Here is a 19,118-nt window from a genome sequence, read left to right as displayed (position 1 = left end):
AAAAGGTTTGTATTGTGCTACCTTAAATATTGCATTGGTTGTTACTCATTTAACAGCTATTCTAGACGAAGGAAGATAATTCCAATTTTAAAGATGAGGTTAACAATGACATAATTCATATTTTTAGAACAGATATAAGATTCCTGCACCTTGCAAAAGTTTTGTAATTTTCTTGACAAGTGAAACATCATTTTGTGTCTTGAATATCAGAGCATTTATTACATCGATAAATTTTGGGAAATGTTACAATGTGTTAATGGATAGTATGTATAAAGTGTTATTATCAATGCACTATGTTTTGTGCATCAAAAAAGGTAGTGATCAGCCTTGGAACATTTAGATATCAAGTCAGTCCCATAAGGTTTTGAATGCATTTCATGAAATCTTTTCCTAAAAACCGGTGTAACGATGATCTATAATTCTGCTACTTAGAAAATATCTCAAATCACTCACCAAATTCAGAAATGTTTCATACAAGTTTATTCAAATGACTCGTAAAATGCAAAATCGTATATCACATATAAATAGTTTAGCAAATCTTTCTAGAAATATATACGTCACAATTGTACCTCAATTTTTTCACATTTCTCTTTTCAGTATTTGTTCTCATAATAGAGTTGAATTTTGTAACATTAATAACCATTTCTACTATAAGGTAAACATCATATATATTAATGTTAGATTTAATGCTTGGCTTTTCTTATATCAAGCAATGTGTGGTGTATATACGTGTAGGAGTATGTGTTTGTGTCTAATGGAGTTGTCAAATTTTGTTGAATACAATTATTAGAGAAAATCCCAACATTAATTGATAAGAAGTCTTTATTCATAATAATGTTTGTGAAAATGTCCATCTTCCAACATACATTTCAAGCACAGATTATGATGTAGACATAAAAAATAGAACAATTAATCACACAAAATATTGCACATGTAAATGGCAACATTCTGGTAATATCTACAATTTACTTTAAGTTATTATTTCACATCTATATCTTATCCTAAAATAAGTTACAATCAACAAGTTGGTTTCAAAATTCTTATATCCAAGTGATGGAATGTTCATTTTAATAAAACTTAAATGAAAATAATCTTTATCTCTTTTTGTTGTAGTTTCATTTTGTAATTAATAGTTTGTGCTATAACAAGAAAACAAATGAAATAAGGAAACTATCGAGAAAGTCATATAGTCTTAAGCATTGGATGTATACTCAACTATTTTTCTTACTTAGAAATAAATTAAATGCTATTGGATGGGAACCCTTCAAAAAAATGATAGCTAAGCATTTGAATTGTAGGAACCTTCACCAACTCATTCTTTCAGCTTTTGAGAAAAGGTTATATTAATATTAAATACATTTTCACTTCTCCTTTATTGGTAAGCAGGGAATTTTGAAGATTCAGAATAAATCTCCAAAAATATCCCCACATAAATCTCATCTTGAAGAAAGAACAGAATAAAAGACAACAAAAAATACACAACTAAATCCTTGAAATATGGTTTGGTCTTTTGAATCAGGAAACTTAAAATCTAAGGAATTAACCCATTTTAATGTATCTCAATCATAAATACAGTATCCATCATTACACATTTTCTATAACAAAATAGGCAGATATAAAAACAATATGATAATAAAACTACAGATCATGTGTCATCATTTTGCTTACAAAGACTTGACAAACCCCATTTTACTTTCTGTTCCAGTAAATATTAAGTTAGCCAATAAAATTTCGCCTTTCAAATTTTTGCAGTTATGTAGCATTAGGACAAATCAAGACGACCCCAAAGGGTCTTCAAAAAAAAGAAGTGTTTGTCAGATCCTTGTTAGCAAAGTAAGGACACAGAATCAGAAAATTTATCATTTCAATATACAAAAACAACTAAATTATAATTAATTGCACATATGAGCAGCACTTATTTATATGCACCAAGTATCTAAAGCTCTTCATAAAGTGAACATGCACATGTTTGGCCGAAAGGTTATTTGACAATTACATTCTGGTTAATTTTAGAGCTACCATTCCTTATGTGTATGACAATACGTTCTGATAAACATTGTATATAGTAACAACATCATTTACTTCCATTTGTATATATGAGGCATAAGCTAATTAATGAAAAAAAAATATATATTCTGTAAATAACCTTTTAACATACACCTTTAAATGTTTAGAATTATATATTTGATTCATCATACCTTTAACCAATGAAATGTTATCAAATGAATAAAAGTAAATAGAAAATATCATTGGAGACAGTAGCCAAACAACTAATAGCAACCAAAAAGGTTTACAAATGATGGCAAAAGATCTAGAGTAGCCTGCCATTTTACCCCCACATAGCCAAGGTTATTGATACAAGATTATTAAAATAGCATTGATAGAACATCTTATGATTAAAGTTATTTGTGATTGACCTTTCACCTCTCAAACAAAGATTGAAATTGAAGGAGATGTGAAATACAGCACTGAAATTAATTACAGTGGGTTAATTTATATATATTAGTGAGAGTGAGGTACCAAATTTGTTGCCATAAGTGGACTTCTAATTTAAATGTTCAAAATAAATACATTTTTCTTCAATTCACAAAATTTGACATCCATGAAATTATATGAATCCAAAGTAAGGCATTTTAATGACATGCAGTAACTAAAAGGCAAGTTGTATGCATAAACAATTTTTCTTCTGAAAGAACTTTTACTCTTTAGACATTTCAATACATGTATCACAAAACGAAAATAGGTAAAAGTTCTAAATCAAGGCAAGTAACAATAGTAGTATGTAAGAGTAAAAAAGAATGATGTAAACACATAAATGCACTCATTCGATCTAAAGGACCTAGTAAACATTTATTTTGAAATCATAAAATCTTGCATTTGACGTTGTCAAATATTGAAAGAAAACATATTTTATAACATTTGAGCAAGATTTGCTTTCATCCTGCCTTGATATTGCTCACCATGCATGAACATTACTAGAACACAATAATTAAGGATCTCATACAATTTCATGTAGTCCAATCAGAATCTATCTTATAGAAAAAAAAAATTATTTGATATTTTGAGAACTTTGGTGTGTGTCCAGAAGAACTTCCACAGAATAAACCATGAAATTTCATATTGGGAACACAAAGTATCTAGGTCCTAAAGTAAATATATTTATTTGTTAATATGTTTTTTGTTTGTTTTTCGATTGTAAAAATTGGTGAATTAAAAATTGTACCCCGATTTCATATACAATAAATAAATTAATTCTAATTCCATTAATTAAATGTGCATAAACAATAGTGACTATGGAACAAAATAAACATTTTCGATCATTAGATTTTCACTCAATAAACATGATGAACTCCGACCTTCAAATCATACAAACATACAACAATTCTTCTCTCCAATTGTAAATCTATCTCACAGTTTATACACCCTCTCATACATTTATATACATAAATACATATATGTACATATGTGCAGTAATGAATTTTTAACAATAAATCCTAATATAACAAATAACTATCATGGAACACCAAACGGTACGACTAAATTCTCTTTATGCTGAACCTTAATCTCTTTTATGCATCTAGATGCTTTCTCTGTAGCATTGGTTATCTATAAATAGAAAAAAATTCATTGGATTAGGTGCTGTCAGCTGATAATTATTCAGGCTGGGTTTGTTATCTATAAAAAGAAATAATTTCATTGGATTAGATGCTGTCAGCTGACAATTATTCAGCCTGAGTTTATTATCTATAAATAGAAATAATTTCATTGGTTAAGGTTCTGTCAGCTGATAATTATTCAGCCTGGATGAACAATAATGTGTTGGTCTACTGAAACTCATTGGGATCTCTGCAAAAGATTTAATTATATAACATCATACTAATATTCTTACTTTGTATAAAATCATGATGTGCTGTTTCTAAAATAGAACGCTCTGTGTGCATGTTTTTTTTCTAAATCAAGATAGAATCAAACCTTCTATAAAAGTAATCCTAATAAGACAAAAAGCTGTCATGTGAGGTCACCTTCTGTTAGTCTCACTCTTGTGGCTGTAGATAAACCCATGTATTTTAAGCATTTTATAAAGTTAGTACATTTATAAAGTTAGTGGTTTTAGGGGTAACCTTTATACGGATATGACTGTTGTTTGAACAAAGAATCTTTACAAACTGTTTATAAGTAAAGTATATACTCCATGTAAAATGTACTTATAGAATTTAATCAATGGAATTTGTATGTATTGCTGGCCAGTATATTATTGCCAGAACAGAGTGTAAACCTGAACCCTTTTATTGGAACATTAGTATTATTTTTTTTCAATTTAACCAATTACAGGTTTTTCCTAAACATTTTTTTAGTCTGATGGATTTTTGATAGATTATATATGAATCATTGCAGTTTGTCTGACATTTTGTTTAACAATCCTTTGATGAGTTTCAAGGAGTCTATTATTATTAATATGCAATGGTTGCTGCCTAATCACTTACCAACTGAATATCATGTAATGAAATAGGTTTACTGGCTAGCACTGACTGTGGAGCTGTAACACAATTAGGTAGATTTGGTTTCTGCTTTAACCGACTACTGCCACCTACTACCATGTTAACTCTGTTGCTGAATAAGAAAATAAAATATAAATTAATTAGATTTTTGGTGAACACATGTACATCTATCTGACATTCATACAAAACAGTCAGGCGATCATGTGATCAAAACTCTACAGGTAAACAAGATTGAAATTTTGAAAATTGATCATGAAATAGCACTGTTTTGAGATTGGATACCACTGCTCTTTATCCAAATACCACAGTGCTAAAATGCTGTAGCAGTATATAGGGCTAAATACAGCAGCACTATAACAACCTAGGGAGAACACTGCAGTAAAACATTTGATACCTAATTGTGTAAGCCAATGTTTCATATGACATGTACGAGGATATATTGGACATAATTAGTACATAAAAAGAAGATATTTCCTAACAACCTTGTTCTCAATATTTAACAAGGAACACTAAGCCATATTAGCAGCTTTTTATTAATCCTTTCTAAAACACTTAAATTTCCAGGGGTGTGTCTAGTTTTCATTCAATGTTCAACATGTTTTCAAATATTACTAGCTTAAGATTGATTTATCGTTGCTGAATAAATATCTAATGACATTGTACTAGTTGAGTACCAAAGAGTTATGCTACTATTTATGAGAAAAAAGTTGCACTGTTTGATAAAGGCATTAGTATCATAATGGAGAATTTTTTTATTGAAATACTGATTCCCTACATGCTGTAATATTGTACCCAGAGGTGTTAATTACCTATACTGTCTAGTTCTCTCTTGATACTCTGTTTGTTCTACTAAATTACTTTCATTTGTAACATCTATCACATCCCTGAAAAAAAGAAAAGAAGAATTATCTGTGTTTGTTAATCATTTGGGGTAAGTTGAATCTACAGCCATGAGGTATGTTCTAAAAGCAGTTGGTAGAATGTTATTTTTAGCAACATATTTTCAATTTTTATTTCAAGTGCTTTCATGCTAGAAGCACATCATTCCCAATTGTTCACCATGCTTTGTTTAAATTTGAAACAAGAATGTGTCAAAAGTACATGAATGCCCCACTCACACTATCCTTTTCCAGGTTCAATGGACCATGAAATTGGATAAAAAATATAATAAGGCATTAAAATTAGAAAGATAATATCATAAGGAACATGTTTACTAAGTTTCAAGTTGATTGGACTTCAACTTCATCAAAAACTACCTTGACCAAAAACTTTAACCTGAAACATGCACTTTCATTTTCTATGTTCAGTGGACCGTGAAATTCGGGTCAAAAGTTTAATTTGGTTTAAAAATTAGAAAGATCATATCATAAGGAACATGTGTACTAAATTTCAAGTTGATTGGACCTCAACTTCATCAAAAACTACCTTGACCAAAAATCTTTAACCTGAAGAGTGACAGACGGACGAAAGGACAGATGGACAGACGGACGAACGAACAGACACAGACGGACGAACGGACGCACAGACCAGAAAACATAATGCCCCTCTACTATCGTAGGTGGGGCATAAAAAAGCAACTTGTTAAAAAAAATTATAATAGTGATCATGGTTATTGTAGAGGCCTGTCATGATATTATGTTTTATCAAATCCTCCTGTATCCTGTACTGTTGTGTTTTATGTTTTAAGTTTTTGGGTTTTTTTCATATTAGGGTAAGCAACTTAGCATGCTTAGTTTGCACAAATTTTCAATACACATGGATAAACAGATGGACTGACAGGGTGATTTCTGTATACCCAAAAACTTAGTTTGCTTGGGCTTATAAAAGGAGTAGGTTCAGTAAGACCCAGTTTGGGCACCAAAATATAGCAGTTTTACAAAATTGTGAAAATGTAATCTTTTAGCTATTTACTAGACAGTAGAAAGCTTCCGCTACATAAATATGGGCTGTTTTTGACAATATAATGCATATATATCTGTACTAGCATCATAAAGTCATGCTAAATTACCGAAAGCTTCACAATTTTAGCATTTTAGTTAAATTTTAGACGGTTTCTGTCCTAAATGAAAGTGGCAGCATTTACATGTTCATTCATAATATTGAAATGTAAGTTGTATTTAATGATAATACATAACATATATAAAGGTTGAGAATGAACACGGATGCGGACACTTTAATTTTTTACAAAAACCATCTGAAAAGTGACATTTTTTGGCATATTTGATAGATTTTTCATATTTAAGCTTCACTCGAAGCGTTTTTAATGATTAAATCAGTTAAAATCTTTCACATAAGCTAATTGAATCATGAAGTAGACATTTAAGTGTTTGAAAAGTGTCCAAAATCTTTCTTTAAATGAACCTGAAATTTGAGGCCAATATCGGCCCTTACTGGACCTACTCCTTTATTTCAAATGTACATTTTACTCCTACACAGAATGTACCATCTTTTAAAACCTGTATTTACACCTTACAAAACACAGTTTGAACCAACCTTGCTGTTTTCTGTAATATTCTTTCTAACGCTGACTGTTCATCTCCTTTTGGATGGCTTATTATTGCTGGCTCACTGCTTGGACCACTGTCAACATTAACATAAAATTAACAATGGACATTTAATCATTTTGGGAGATATAAACATTTGAATACATTGAACAAATACATGAAAAAAGTATGTGTAAGTCATTTGTACATGTTGTAAACTAGGCAAATCAATCAGTTTTGAAATAACATACTAGAAACTATTATTTCATTTATAGCCAACATACTTTATATTTATTGAAAAAAAATCTTTAATTATCTTAACCTTCAATTTGACATAACAACCTCATCTATGTTTATTTTGTCTATATTAGTCATGCTTTTTTGGTGTAACCATACATTTCATACAGTAGTCCATCATGGACAGATGCTTAGTGAAAAGAAATATTATAAAATAATGCATAAGAGATACATGTAGTTTACTCTTTATTTTATCATTTTATTAATTTCAGGAAAAAAATACAGAACTGACAGAGTGTCATGATTTTCATTAAGTTTATCACTAAGAATTTGACAAGAATGGAAAAGCATTCACTTTTTAGGTAGTTATATAGTATTATGAAATTGTACACTGTAAATACAAGCAAGGACGAAAATAAAGTATGAGAATTCAAAAATCTTTCTGCAAGCTAAAAATGTTTCAAAATCAACATGATGAAAGACATGAATTTTACATATGTCTGTTAAATTCCTATGGTGTACAGGTTATGAATGCACTGTACAAATACATTTTCACTAAAATGATGATTAAGCCAAATAAAATAGTATGTGTGGTTCCAGTTACATCCTAAACTGAATTAGGTTAGGTAGGTAGGGATTTTTTTTAAATTTTATATTTAATTTTTACATTGAGTCTATGGGAGCAACATTCTGACTTTAACAGTGCTTACTGAGAAATGTCAAAAAAAACTTTAGGGTAGGCTATTATTAAGACTAAAACGCAGGGTAGGTAGGGTAACTGGAACCACACATATATTTTTATTTGGCCTTATTGTTAAATATAAAAGCATACCCTGAAATTCTCCTTCAGAATATTTGTACAAGGTAAACACTAACATGACTAAATTTTCTAGAAATGTTTGAATTATCATTACGTTTTTTTTTTAATTGGAGGATGTTGAATTTAACTTGCAGATTGTTGCAGAAGTCATCACTGAGAATATTTCCAAATAATCAAATCAACATACTGAAAACAGGTTTGTCTGATTGTCAAAAATCAGCATCAGTTTAAATTTAAATTCAAATTTAATTAAAATGATTTATTGATATTTTTCAAGACCCAAATCACTGACCCTTCAAATGTTTATGATATCAAACCTGCAGAATCACATCATGTTTGAAATTACAGAATTCATTGCAATTACCTCAAAACAAGTTATTGTTTAATATTTCAGGAAATCAAATCTAACCAACCAGATAATAAGTGAATCCATGTGAATGCATAGCCCACAAAATCATCCTTCAGTAGACATGGTAGTTATCAATACATATATAAGAAGGAGGCATTACTGCATTCATAGTTTTATTTTAAGTCATGCAAGTAGGGTTTGTGGAAGCTATATTTCAAGTCCACTTTGAAGCCACAAACTGTTCATAATGATTAAAGGTTAAAGCTATATCTAAAGACAACTGTTCAAGTGAAGCAACAAACTGTTCATAGATCATGTAGATATTTTATGGTAAAAGACATTTTTCAAATTTTAGCAATGTTAATTTATACCAGTGCTTTGCTTTAGATTGCTCATGCCGTACCAAACTTTACCTAGGTAGTGTTTGTATTATAGGAGGTGGATTATAGGGCTGGGGAGGTTCTGTAAACACTGGTTTCGGTTCTTCTGTTTTGATACCATAACAACAGCAGCAACTAAAACTGACAAATCACCAATAATCATGATAATCAGTCACTCCAATGTTAACTTGTTCAAAGCTTTAAGGTCAATCTTATGTTGAAAAAAAACCAGTAAAATTTGCTTTTGTCATGTTTAAAGCGATAATGAATGTCAAATATATACATTTTGTATTTCTCCAATAAACACACCAAATATGATGAATTGTTTTGACTAATTGCATGAATTGATAGGTTTTATTTTATCATGTTTATTATATTGGTTGTTTGTTTGTTGTATTGTTAAAATATTCCACCCAAATCTTGTACATGTTGTAGCAGTTTGAATGTTATACATTTTTGTACATGTATGTAAAAGTGAACTTATCCAGGAAATTATTGCTAAGCACTGTCAATAGACCACTTTCGAGTTCATCCGTCACCAGAAAAAACTTGTTAATTATACACGCCTTTCTGACGTCATTTACCAGATAGAGGGGGTCGTCTGTATCCCTGCACTATTTACGTTCATCAAGCGTCTTAGGGATCATCATTGTGCAGGATAAACTAGAAATAATGGTTGTTCTGTAGGTACTTAATCATGTTAATGACAATTCCCTTATGACAGCAATGCTGATTGTCAATTTTGAGAAATCAATTAGCTGAATAATTCATACAGTATAGAATTATAGTTTTCCAACCACTCGCTTAACATCAGAATGGAAGTGATGACGCCTCTGAACGCACAAATGACGTTTACTAAAACCAGAGTTTTTGAAGGAAATGCATGGAACTCGAAAGTTGTCAATTACATCATGTGTATATGTTATGTGTAAGATAAATCTCAAACATATATAATACATGTAATCATGGTAATAGTGCCTCCTACACATGATGTGTTATAATGCAAGTTATATATACGGTAATTACAAAATGTACCTATAAAAGTGTATCAATCATGCATTTTACTTACACAGATCTTGGTGAATGATTTTGTACAGGGTTTATAAGTCTAGTTGTTTCATCAGGCTCATTAGTCTGAAAATAAAAGTATGCACATTACAAACATATGTTCTAATATCATGGATATCTTAAATGGAAGATGAAACTGTCAGTCTGCAGTTTTCAAAGAAATAAAACTGTTGTTATACATCGTTACATTTAATGCTATTATTATTGTCACCATTTATTCCATTTGTCATTTAGCAGGACTTCATTCCTGAAACATTCAAAGTAACATTATCACATGCTTGTTTTTTTTCAGCAATGCCTCATAAGTTCTTGTCAGTTGGTCTTATTGAGGTCTAAGCGCTATGACATGGGATTGCAGATTTTTTTGTTAGCGTAACATGTGAGAGTTAAATTATTGTACATGTACTGTGAAAACGTAAAATGAAGTCTATTGGGACACAGGAACTTAAAAAAAAATGAAAATTGCTTAATACGTAACTGTACAAAGTGTAAGCAGGATACAGGAATCTGACAAAACAGTAAGTGGGATCCAGGATCAGAACCCCCAATGAGACCCCCTTGTCAATAATCATGATTAATATTGCCTTATGTATTTTGAAGTTTTATTCTGCTTGATTTTATATTTTAAAGTATTCATCAGGAAAACTCTTGGATCTGTTAACAACGTTTTCTTATTAAAATACTGGTTGAATTGAAAAATGTTTTCTAGATGTTTACATTGTGTATATCAAAATAATTATATTTTCAAAAATAAAATTTGTGAATTTTATAAATGAAATGTTTATTGTGATTATGTCTTATGGTGATTATTTAATTAATAATTATTTCATTTATTTATTGAAGATTACTGTTAAGGTGGTACCCAACACTTTAACTAAAATTTATTTGGCTCGTTTAATTTTCTTAAAATTTTGACAAAGTATTTACTTTGACTTTAAAAATTTCAAAAAATTTGAACCAACCGTTTTATCAGAAAAATTACACTGGTTATATAGCAGTTTGACAAACACTTATTTTGATCATTGAGAAGCTTACTACTCCCTCATGAACACAACATCATTAAAACGTTCTGCTGATTTTACAGAGTTATCTCCCTGTAGTGTTAGGTACCACCTTAATTGGTACATGTATTAACAAAGCTAGTTTCGTTTTATTGTTCTGTGTGTGGTGGATAGTAAAATGCAGGTACAAATACATGATGTAGCAAGCTTTGTACAATGTTGTAGGATAAAATACAATGAAGATTTTGAATGAAAAAATACTGATAATTATTTTAAACAGTTTTTGACTAGTTTGATAACTGTTTGGAATCTTAATTCTGCAGCCTTTAAGACGAATGACTTGGTCTTTGCATCATCATGATAATATTCCTTATCCATTTCGTCAAGATAATCCACAATAGAAATCCTGATTACATAATAAAAATGTGAGTGAACATGATTTTCAACGAACCTATCTGTATTTTTCTGACTGAGCCCACCGAGTCTTTGCTCTTCATGCTCTTACTCACAATCTTTGATGCTCAAGTGAGAGGCAGCAAATACAAATTATTTTTTTTTTTATAATAATTTGTACCGCAACTACAGTGTATTTCCAGTACATGGTTACATCCGTCATCAGATGTAACCTCTTCTAATTTCTGTTACTGGCTTACGAATTTATAATAAACAAACCAAAGCGGCGATCTACACATGGCCTTCTAAATTTGTTAAAGGAGCCGTCCCTGGCAAACAATAAGCGATTGAAGTTCATTGAACCCTTATATATCATATCGGAGAAAGTGATTCAGATAATGAAATGGACTGTGAAGATGACTGTAAATAAGAACAATCAGAAGACCAGAACTGGTCCTTCATTGTTCATTTGCCAGTGGCTGTGATAAATTTAACTAATATTAATAATAATAAAGTTATATTTTCGATAAATATGATAAAATATGTTATTAATTTTCTTTTAGTATAAAGTTTACAGAATTTGTAGGACTGACAAATAATCTTACTTTGACGGTCCCATGACAGATTGGTCAACAAAATTGTTCTCGAACTCTGTTAATTAATGCGTATACAAATATGGACATAATACAACACAATGGAAGCCTCCGTGGATAAACACATGTTATTATTTAATCCTAAGTCTCGTCACATAAGTGCTGTGTAGTGGTAAAAGCAATAATATCAGGGTTTACACTTCCACAAGTCCTATACATGCAACTTTTGATTTAATTATTTTTTCAAATTTCAGATCCCGAATTCATGCAATATTAAAGTGTAAATTATATTTATACGATTTGTTCAATACTAAAATGAACAGATTTTCTTTTTTTAGATACAATCAGATTACAGATAAAACTTAATCTAGGTAACAAGGTATGGTCTCCGTTAATTTACGCATTATGCTTCCAATTTTGGAGTGAGCTGCAACACCATAATATATAGTTAGTAACTAGAAACATTTAGAACTTTCTCAAAATCAACTCCTACATTGAATGGCAGCTTAGACCAATGTTGAGCATGCTGACTGCTTTTGGTGCTTAAATGCAGTATTTATCTTTTGTTTTAATGTTGACAAAATGCGGAGCTGTTTTCTGCTTTCGCTACTTTAGTTTAAGCTTTGTTTTTGTGTTAGCATGTTGCTTGATATGCTTATTTGCTTGCTGCATGCTATGCTTATGATTTATTTAACTGTTTGTTACTCATGCATGACGAGTAGTAGTAAAGTTCTGTTTACATGTGTGTATTGTCCATATTTTACATGTCTTTGCTTTGTTCAAAATTCACTGTTTAGTTCAAAAGTTATTAAAACATGGCCTTAATAAATGCTTAAGGGGCTTGTAAAAATTTGCACATTCATTATAAAGTGAATTTTGTACTATGTTATACCAACAATATTAGGGATTCAGGGGAATTGTATATATGTTTAATAAATTTTGGCTACATGTATATAGTGTTCTACAGTTTAAGAGGAGAAAATGATTTACCTGCAGATCTGTTATCAAAATTCTTACTATACCAGGACCATAACTATTACTGAATTATTATGAATTTAAACAACTTATTCATGGTCTTGCAAATTTGGTTACTATTTATAATGACTTGGAAGGGAGGGAGTAAAAAGGGAGGGAATTCTAAAGGGTGGGGAGTTATCATTTTGAAAACCCTGAATTGCTACCAAGCTTATTGTGATCTTATTTACTTTATATATTGTTTACAGATGTCTAAATGTATGATATTGTTTATTTATCAGTATGTTGAAAAATCAGGAATGACATACCATCATATTATACTTAAAACATTTGACTGTTGGATAGAGTTACATATTACACCTATTGAACTGGTTGAGAAATGACTAGTTTAAAAATAGGATCTCTTAATTGTAGGGGTCTGTCAGAGGAGGTGAAGAGAAGAGATTTTTTTTCAAGATATAGGATAAGATATGATATAATTATATTAACAGATACACATTGTACTAAAGAAAAAGAAAAGCAGTGGGCACATGAGTGGGGGTATAAGGCATTCTTTAGCTCTGGTTCTAGCCGATCAAGAGGGGTAGCAATTCTATTAAAAAATAGTTTTACATTTACTATTCACCAAGAAAAAAAGGATCAGGAAGGCAATTTTATCATTCTAGATATGACCATTCAAGATTATCGACTTTCTCTTGTTGCAATATATGGTCCCAATGGGGACTCTCCAACTTTTTTTGAAAATATAAAAGGTCTAGTGTCTGGTATAAAAAATAGCTCCATAATTATGGCTGGAGACTGGAATGTGGTGCAAGACTTTGATAAGGACACCTCAAATTATAGTGCAAAAAACAATATAAGAGCACATGATAAAATTTTAGATATGATAGAGTCCCTGGACCTTGTTGATATATGGAGAGCATTAAATCCAGATACAAAAAGATTTACATGGCGTGGTCCTGGGCTTAAGCAAAGCCGTTTGGATTACTTTTTGATTTCATCTGATCTTGAACCATTTGTAAAAAATGTAGACATGGATATAAGTTATAGGTCTGATCATTCTCCAGTGTACCTGACCTTACAGTTTTACAATCAAATTAAAGGTAAAGGCACATGGAAGTTTAATAATAGCTTACTACATGATATGGTATATGTAACTGAAATAAAAAATTGCATTAGGGAAACTATAAATCAATACTCTCTGCCTGGGAATGACCTGGAAACAGAACTATCAGTAAACCCACACTTGTTTTGGGAACTCTTAAAATGTATGATAAGAGGGAAAACAATATCATATGCCAGTTATATAAAAAAGAAAAACACAAAAACTGAAAATGATTTAGAACTCAAGTTAGCTAAATTACTTGAAAATTATGAAATGGACCCCTCAGAATTATTAAATTCAGAAATTAAAACTTTAGAAAATGAACTTGTTCAACACAGAGAGAAAATAGTAACAGGTATTATGGCAAGAGCAAAGGCAAGATGGGTAGCAGAAGGTGAAAAATGTACTAACTATTTTTGTAATCTTGAAAAAAGAAATTATAATGAAAAGATAATTCCAAAATTAATTAAGAATAATGGGGAGGAAATTTTCAATCAAAGTGAAATTTTAGAAGAACAAAAATCATTTTATGAAAAACTGTACTCCACTACAAATCCTATTCTTCAACAAGAACATAAAAATCTATTTTTTGATGAAAATAATCCTTTTATCCGCAAACTTTCCGATGAACAGAGGTTACAGGCAGAGGGTAAGTTGAATACTAATGAATGCTTAAAAACATTGAAAAATATGAAAAATGGTAAATCTCCAGGAATGGATGGATTTACAACAGAATTTTATAAATTTTTTTGGATAGACCTCCACGAGTTTATTATAAAATCTTTTAATTATAGCTTAGAAACTGGATCTTTTTCGGTTAGTCAGAAACAGGGAGTAATAACATGCATTCCAAAAGAGGGTAAATCAAAATTTCAATTAAAAAACTGGAGACCTATCACTTTATTAAATGTTGATACAAAAATTGCATCAGCTGCATTAGCAAATAGAATAAAACCTTTTCTTGGGGATATAATTAGTGAAACACAGCAAGGTTTCATAAAGGGTAGGTATATTGGAGAATGTACCAGGCTTATTTTTGACATTATGGAAAAGGCAGAAGATGATAATCTACCAGGTCTTTTACTTTTATTAGACTTTGAGAAAGCTTTTGATACTCTTGAGTGGTCATTTATAGACTTGGCTTTGTCTTTTCTAGGATTTGGTCCTATTTTTTGTAGATGGGTCAAGACCTTATATTCAGATTCTCAGAGCTGTATTATAAATAATGGACATTGCTCTCAATTTTTTAATATTGGGAGGGGTGTTAGACAAGGTGATCCTCTATCTCCATATCTCTTTATATTATCTTTAGAACTTATGAGTGCTGCACTTAAAAATAACCCAGATATAAATGGTATGAAAATAAATGATTCTGTGTATCTACTAAGCCAGTATGCAGATGACTCATGTCTCTTATTAGATGAAGATGAGCAATCTTTAGAAAAATGTTTATATACTTTAGAAAAATTTTCTGAGTGTGCGGGACTTAGGGCTAATTTTGATAAAACTGAAGCCATATGGATTGGGTCAAAGATTCACTCAAGGGATAAATTAACAACTACAAGAAATTTAAACTGGAATCATTCAGGAAAATTTAAACTTTTAGGAATAAAATTTGATCTGTTCAGTGAAAATAAAACGCTTGTAAATTTTGAAGAAAAAATTAAAAAAATACAGAGCCTGCTAAATTCCTGGGTTTATAGAGATTTAACATATATGGGAAAGATCACTGTCATTAAATCACTTGCTCTACCTATTCTTATTCAATCATTGACAGTTTTGCCAAACCCGCCGGATGATAAAATAAAAGAAATCCAAAATATTTTTTTTAGTTTCTTGTGGTCAGGAAAACCAGACAAGATTAAAAGAAAAGTTATGATAGGGTTATTTGAAAATGGGGGGTTGAAAATGCCAGATATAAGATCCTTTTGTTATTCATTAAAGATGACATGGATAAATAAACTTTTAGACCCCTTGAATATATCCCCATGGAAAACATTGTTAATAGATCAATACAACAGATTAGGAGCAGACAAAATATGGTTGATGACCCCTGATGGTATCCAGAAGATTTCTTCAAATTTTAATAATTTCTGGAAAGATATTTTACTAAACTGGAATATCCTAAACACTGCCACTAATGACACTGCTGAAGGGATCATGAAACAATCCATATGGCTAAACAAGAGTTTGAAAATTAATAATAAAACTATCTTTTACCAGAGGTGGGTTGAATCAGGAGTTTTCTTTATAGGTGATTTACTTGATGAAAATAGCAAATTTTTTACTTTAAAGGAATTCTGCGAAAAATATAATCTTAATATTAATTTCTTGGAATACCACTCTTTGCTGCATATGATACCAAAAGACTGGAAAAATTTAATCACTACTTCGGAGAAAATTATGCACATATCTAACGATAAATTTGAATTTATAAAAAACAATAAAAAGTCATGTCAGTTCTTTTATAAAAAATTCTTGTCAATGTATACAGAACGTCCTACAAAACAAGAAGACAAAATGTGTAAGGAACTAGGCACTCATATAGAAAATTGGGATTTCATCTATAGTTTACCCTTTTGTTGCACTAAAAACAACAAATTTAGTATGTTCCAGTTTAAGATTTTACATAGAACTCTCGCTACAAATGCATTATTGCAGAAATATGGGTTAAAAGAAACTAATTTATGTAGTTTCTGTAATGAAACTAAAGAAACTATAAGTCACCTATTCTGGGAATGTAACCTAGTTAGAAATTTGTGGTTAGAAATTGCAGCACTTTTTCAAGTTGAAAATAATATAACTTTAATTCTTAATGTGGAAAACATTGTTCTTGGGTCAGAGTCTTGGGATATTTCCCTAAACTTATTCACTATTCTGGTTAAATATTACATTTATACATGTCGCTTTAATAATTCATTACCGACTCTAACGGGTGTCATAGCTATGATTAAAAATTCCTACCAAATAGAAAAAATATCTACCTCCTTTTACAGATCCCCTAGAGCAAGAGAGAAATTTGATTGTAAATGGGAATTAATTAAAAACATAGTTCACATGTGAGGAGAGATCTTTCTATTTTGTACTTACTTAAGGCTTTATAATATTTCATGTAGAATTAATTATATGTTGATGCACATCACAACTGGACAGTGATTTGTGTGCATCTTAAAAGTACTATCTATGTTTATTGCTATTGTTATACATGTTATATATATTGATATACTAATTTTTGTTTGATTGTATTTGAATTATCTCCCCTTGACTTAGGTTGACATTTATTTATGTGACTCTGTCCAACATGTTGTCCAATATGTTATTTGTTAATGATCTCTGGTGGCCTCTCCTGGTACCTCTCATGTTCAACATCATTGTATAGGGAGTGATGCATGTGGCTAGAGGAGAAGGCTGATGCCATCATTAACCTTATCAACATATTCCGGTATTCTAATCCAGAGTGATAAAAGATGTGTATGATCTGGTAGAAAATTTAGACTAATTAGCATAGCATAACTAACTTTTTAATTTTAGACTGTTATTGGAAAATTTAATATCAATATATGTATTATGAAATAACTATATAACTATATATCACAATATATACTTGGTGTATTTTCAGATGAAATAAAAATAAATTACAAAAAAAAATAAATGGTCAGATCATATGTTTTCATACGACATATGAACATGATGAATTCTTATTGTGCATCCTTATTCATGGGAAATTGTGACATCACAAATTCATGCATTCTTAACAGCATGAAAACCAAGGAGGAAATGATGAGAAGATGATAAGCTTGAATTAGTTTTTACCACCTTTTAACCCTTTTAACACATGCTTCCACACAGACTGTGCCGAAGGGACACATCTGTCCATGTTTTAACATACATGTATGCAAGCTTCTTATCATTGCTGTATCTTTTTCAAATAAAAGACCAAAGATTAAACAATGTTATATTTTTCTTCAATATGTCCCGAATGTAACGGACATCATGGCGTTAAGTCATATATCAAATGACATCATTGTTGGACATCTGAAGTCACAGACATTGACATGTCATATTTTCTTGCACACGGAATGCAACCTTAAAATACGACTGGCAGCAATCTGAGGTTAAAATAAGGTTTATCATTTTTGAGTGCTATGCGAAACTTGAATAGCTACCATGTTAAATATATCCCAGACCTCAACAGTCAAATGATAAATAGTATAAACCAAGTCGAGCATGCCGATGAGAGTAGACGTGAAAATTTTTGCAGAGACAATCCTTCAACATCATTGAAATTGTTTTGTCAAATTGATTTCATGGATAAATATTATTATCCTTACATCCTATATTTTTTGATTTGGATTATATTTTTTTGTTGAGAAAGGTTTCTGCAGATATTTTCAGGTTTGTTTGAGACATGTTGTCAGATGGGGTCCATTAGTAGTTTCCATGTGGGAAACTATCAGACCAATCTATTTGATGTCTGAGGGTTTTAGCTGTTCTCCTAATGGATCAGTAGTTTCTTTCCGAGATCCTTTCTCATAGGATTTTCAGCTTTCCTCTACCAGGAATACAGCTGGGCATTTAGCGGTATAGGTTTGGATTCCAAGTATGTCCTCTCCAGTTTCCCATTCGTTGTCTAGGCATTTGTGCGGCATCCGGGGTGACCTTATCCTTTATTTTGTATATAATGTGTTTCTAAATTAAGCATTTTTTATATTTTTGAGGATGAGCGAGTCAGGTGAGTGGGTGTGTTCGTATTCTTTATTTATTATATTGTACTTGTTGTTTTGGGAAAGGTTAACTTTCTGGTAGTAAGACCAGTCACGGCCAGGCTGGGAGACTGGATAGGCAAATGCGCACATTAAATCTGTACCAATACAGTGTGTTAAATGTCTTCCTTTTTACACCATAACCCATGGTGGTGCTCCTACTAAAGAAGGAAGATACAGAACATACATACATATTGACATGAACGAAATTTAGTATAGAAACCTGTATTATAGATAAAGAGGGGGAGGGTTCATTTATAAATGCTTTCAGTTTGAATCTATTAAAAGTTTTAAAAAAGAGGGAATGTTCACCAGTGTGTCTTTATCATCTTCGCTGCTAAAGCAGCATCCCATATTTAATGGGTTTGTTACTTTCTTGAACCTATATACAGATCTGTTGCTTTTTTCGGTTTTATTTGTAGAAATCCTTGACCTTAGGCACTCACATGACA

General features: G+C 30.8%; 1 protein-coding gene across 2 annotated transcripts; it reads right to left on the bottom strand.

Annotated features, from left to right (window-relative positions):
* Positions 1–808: 808 nt before the first annotated feature.
* LOC134697107 (ragulator complex protein LAMTOR1-like) lies at positions 809–19,118 on the bottom strand. Of its 2 annotated transcripts, XM_063559151.1 has the most exons (7): positions 18,979–19,118; positions 9,838–9,902; positions 8,802–8,909; positions 6,993–7,079; positions 5,309–5,383; positions 4,485–4,611; positions 809–3,606 (listed from the first exon to the last, which is right to left on the bottom strand). In XM_063559151.1, exons 1-7 carry the CDS (start codon positions 19,018–19,020, stop codon positions 3,514–3,516), a joined length of 597 nt encoding a protein of 198 aa, XP_063415221.1. In that variant the 5' UTR covers positions 19,021–19,118; the 3' UTR covers positions 809–3,513. The 2 variants fall into 2 exon arrangements, with proteins under 2 accessions (XP_063415221.1, XP_063415222.1); XM_063559152.1 differs by lacking the exon at positions 8,802–8,909.

This window comes from Mytilus trossulus, chromosome 14 (assembly GCF_036588685.1).
Source record: "Mytilus trossulus isolate FHL-02 chromosome 14, PNRI_Mtr1.1.1.hap1, whole genome shotgun sequence".
Taxonomy (NCBI): Eukaryota; Metazoa; Mollusca; class Bivalvia; order Mytilida; family Mytilidae; genus Mytilus; species Mytilus trossulus.
Note: the sequence above shows the minus strand (reverse complement) of the source record. Positions and strands in the feature narration are given on the sequence as shown.

Coding starts and splice junctions, on each gene's coding strand:
- LOC134697107 (XM_063559151.1), bottom strand. CDS start 19,020: ATGGGATGCTGCTTTAGCAGCGAAGATGATAAAGACACACTG. Junction 7,080..8,801: donor ATAATACAAACACTACCTAG/GTAAAGTTTGGT, acceptor TAATGTTGACAG/TGGTCCAAGCAGTGAGCCAG. Junction 5,384..6,992: donor ATATTACAGAAAACAGCAAG/GTTGGTTCAAAC, acceptor TCTTTTTTTCAG/GGATGTGATAGATGTTACAA.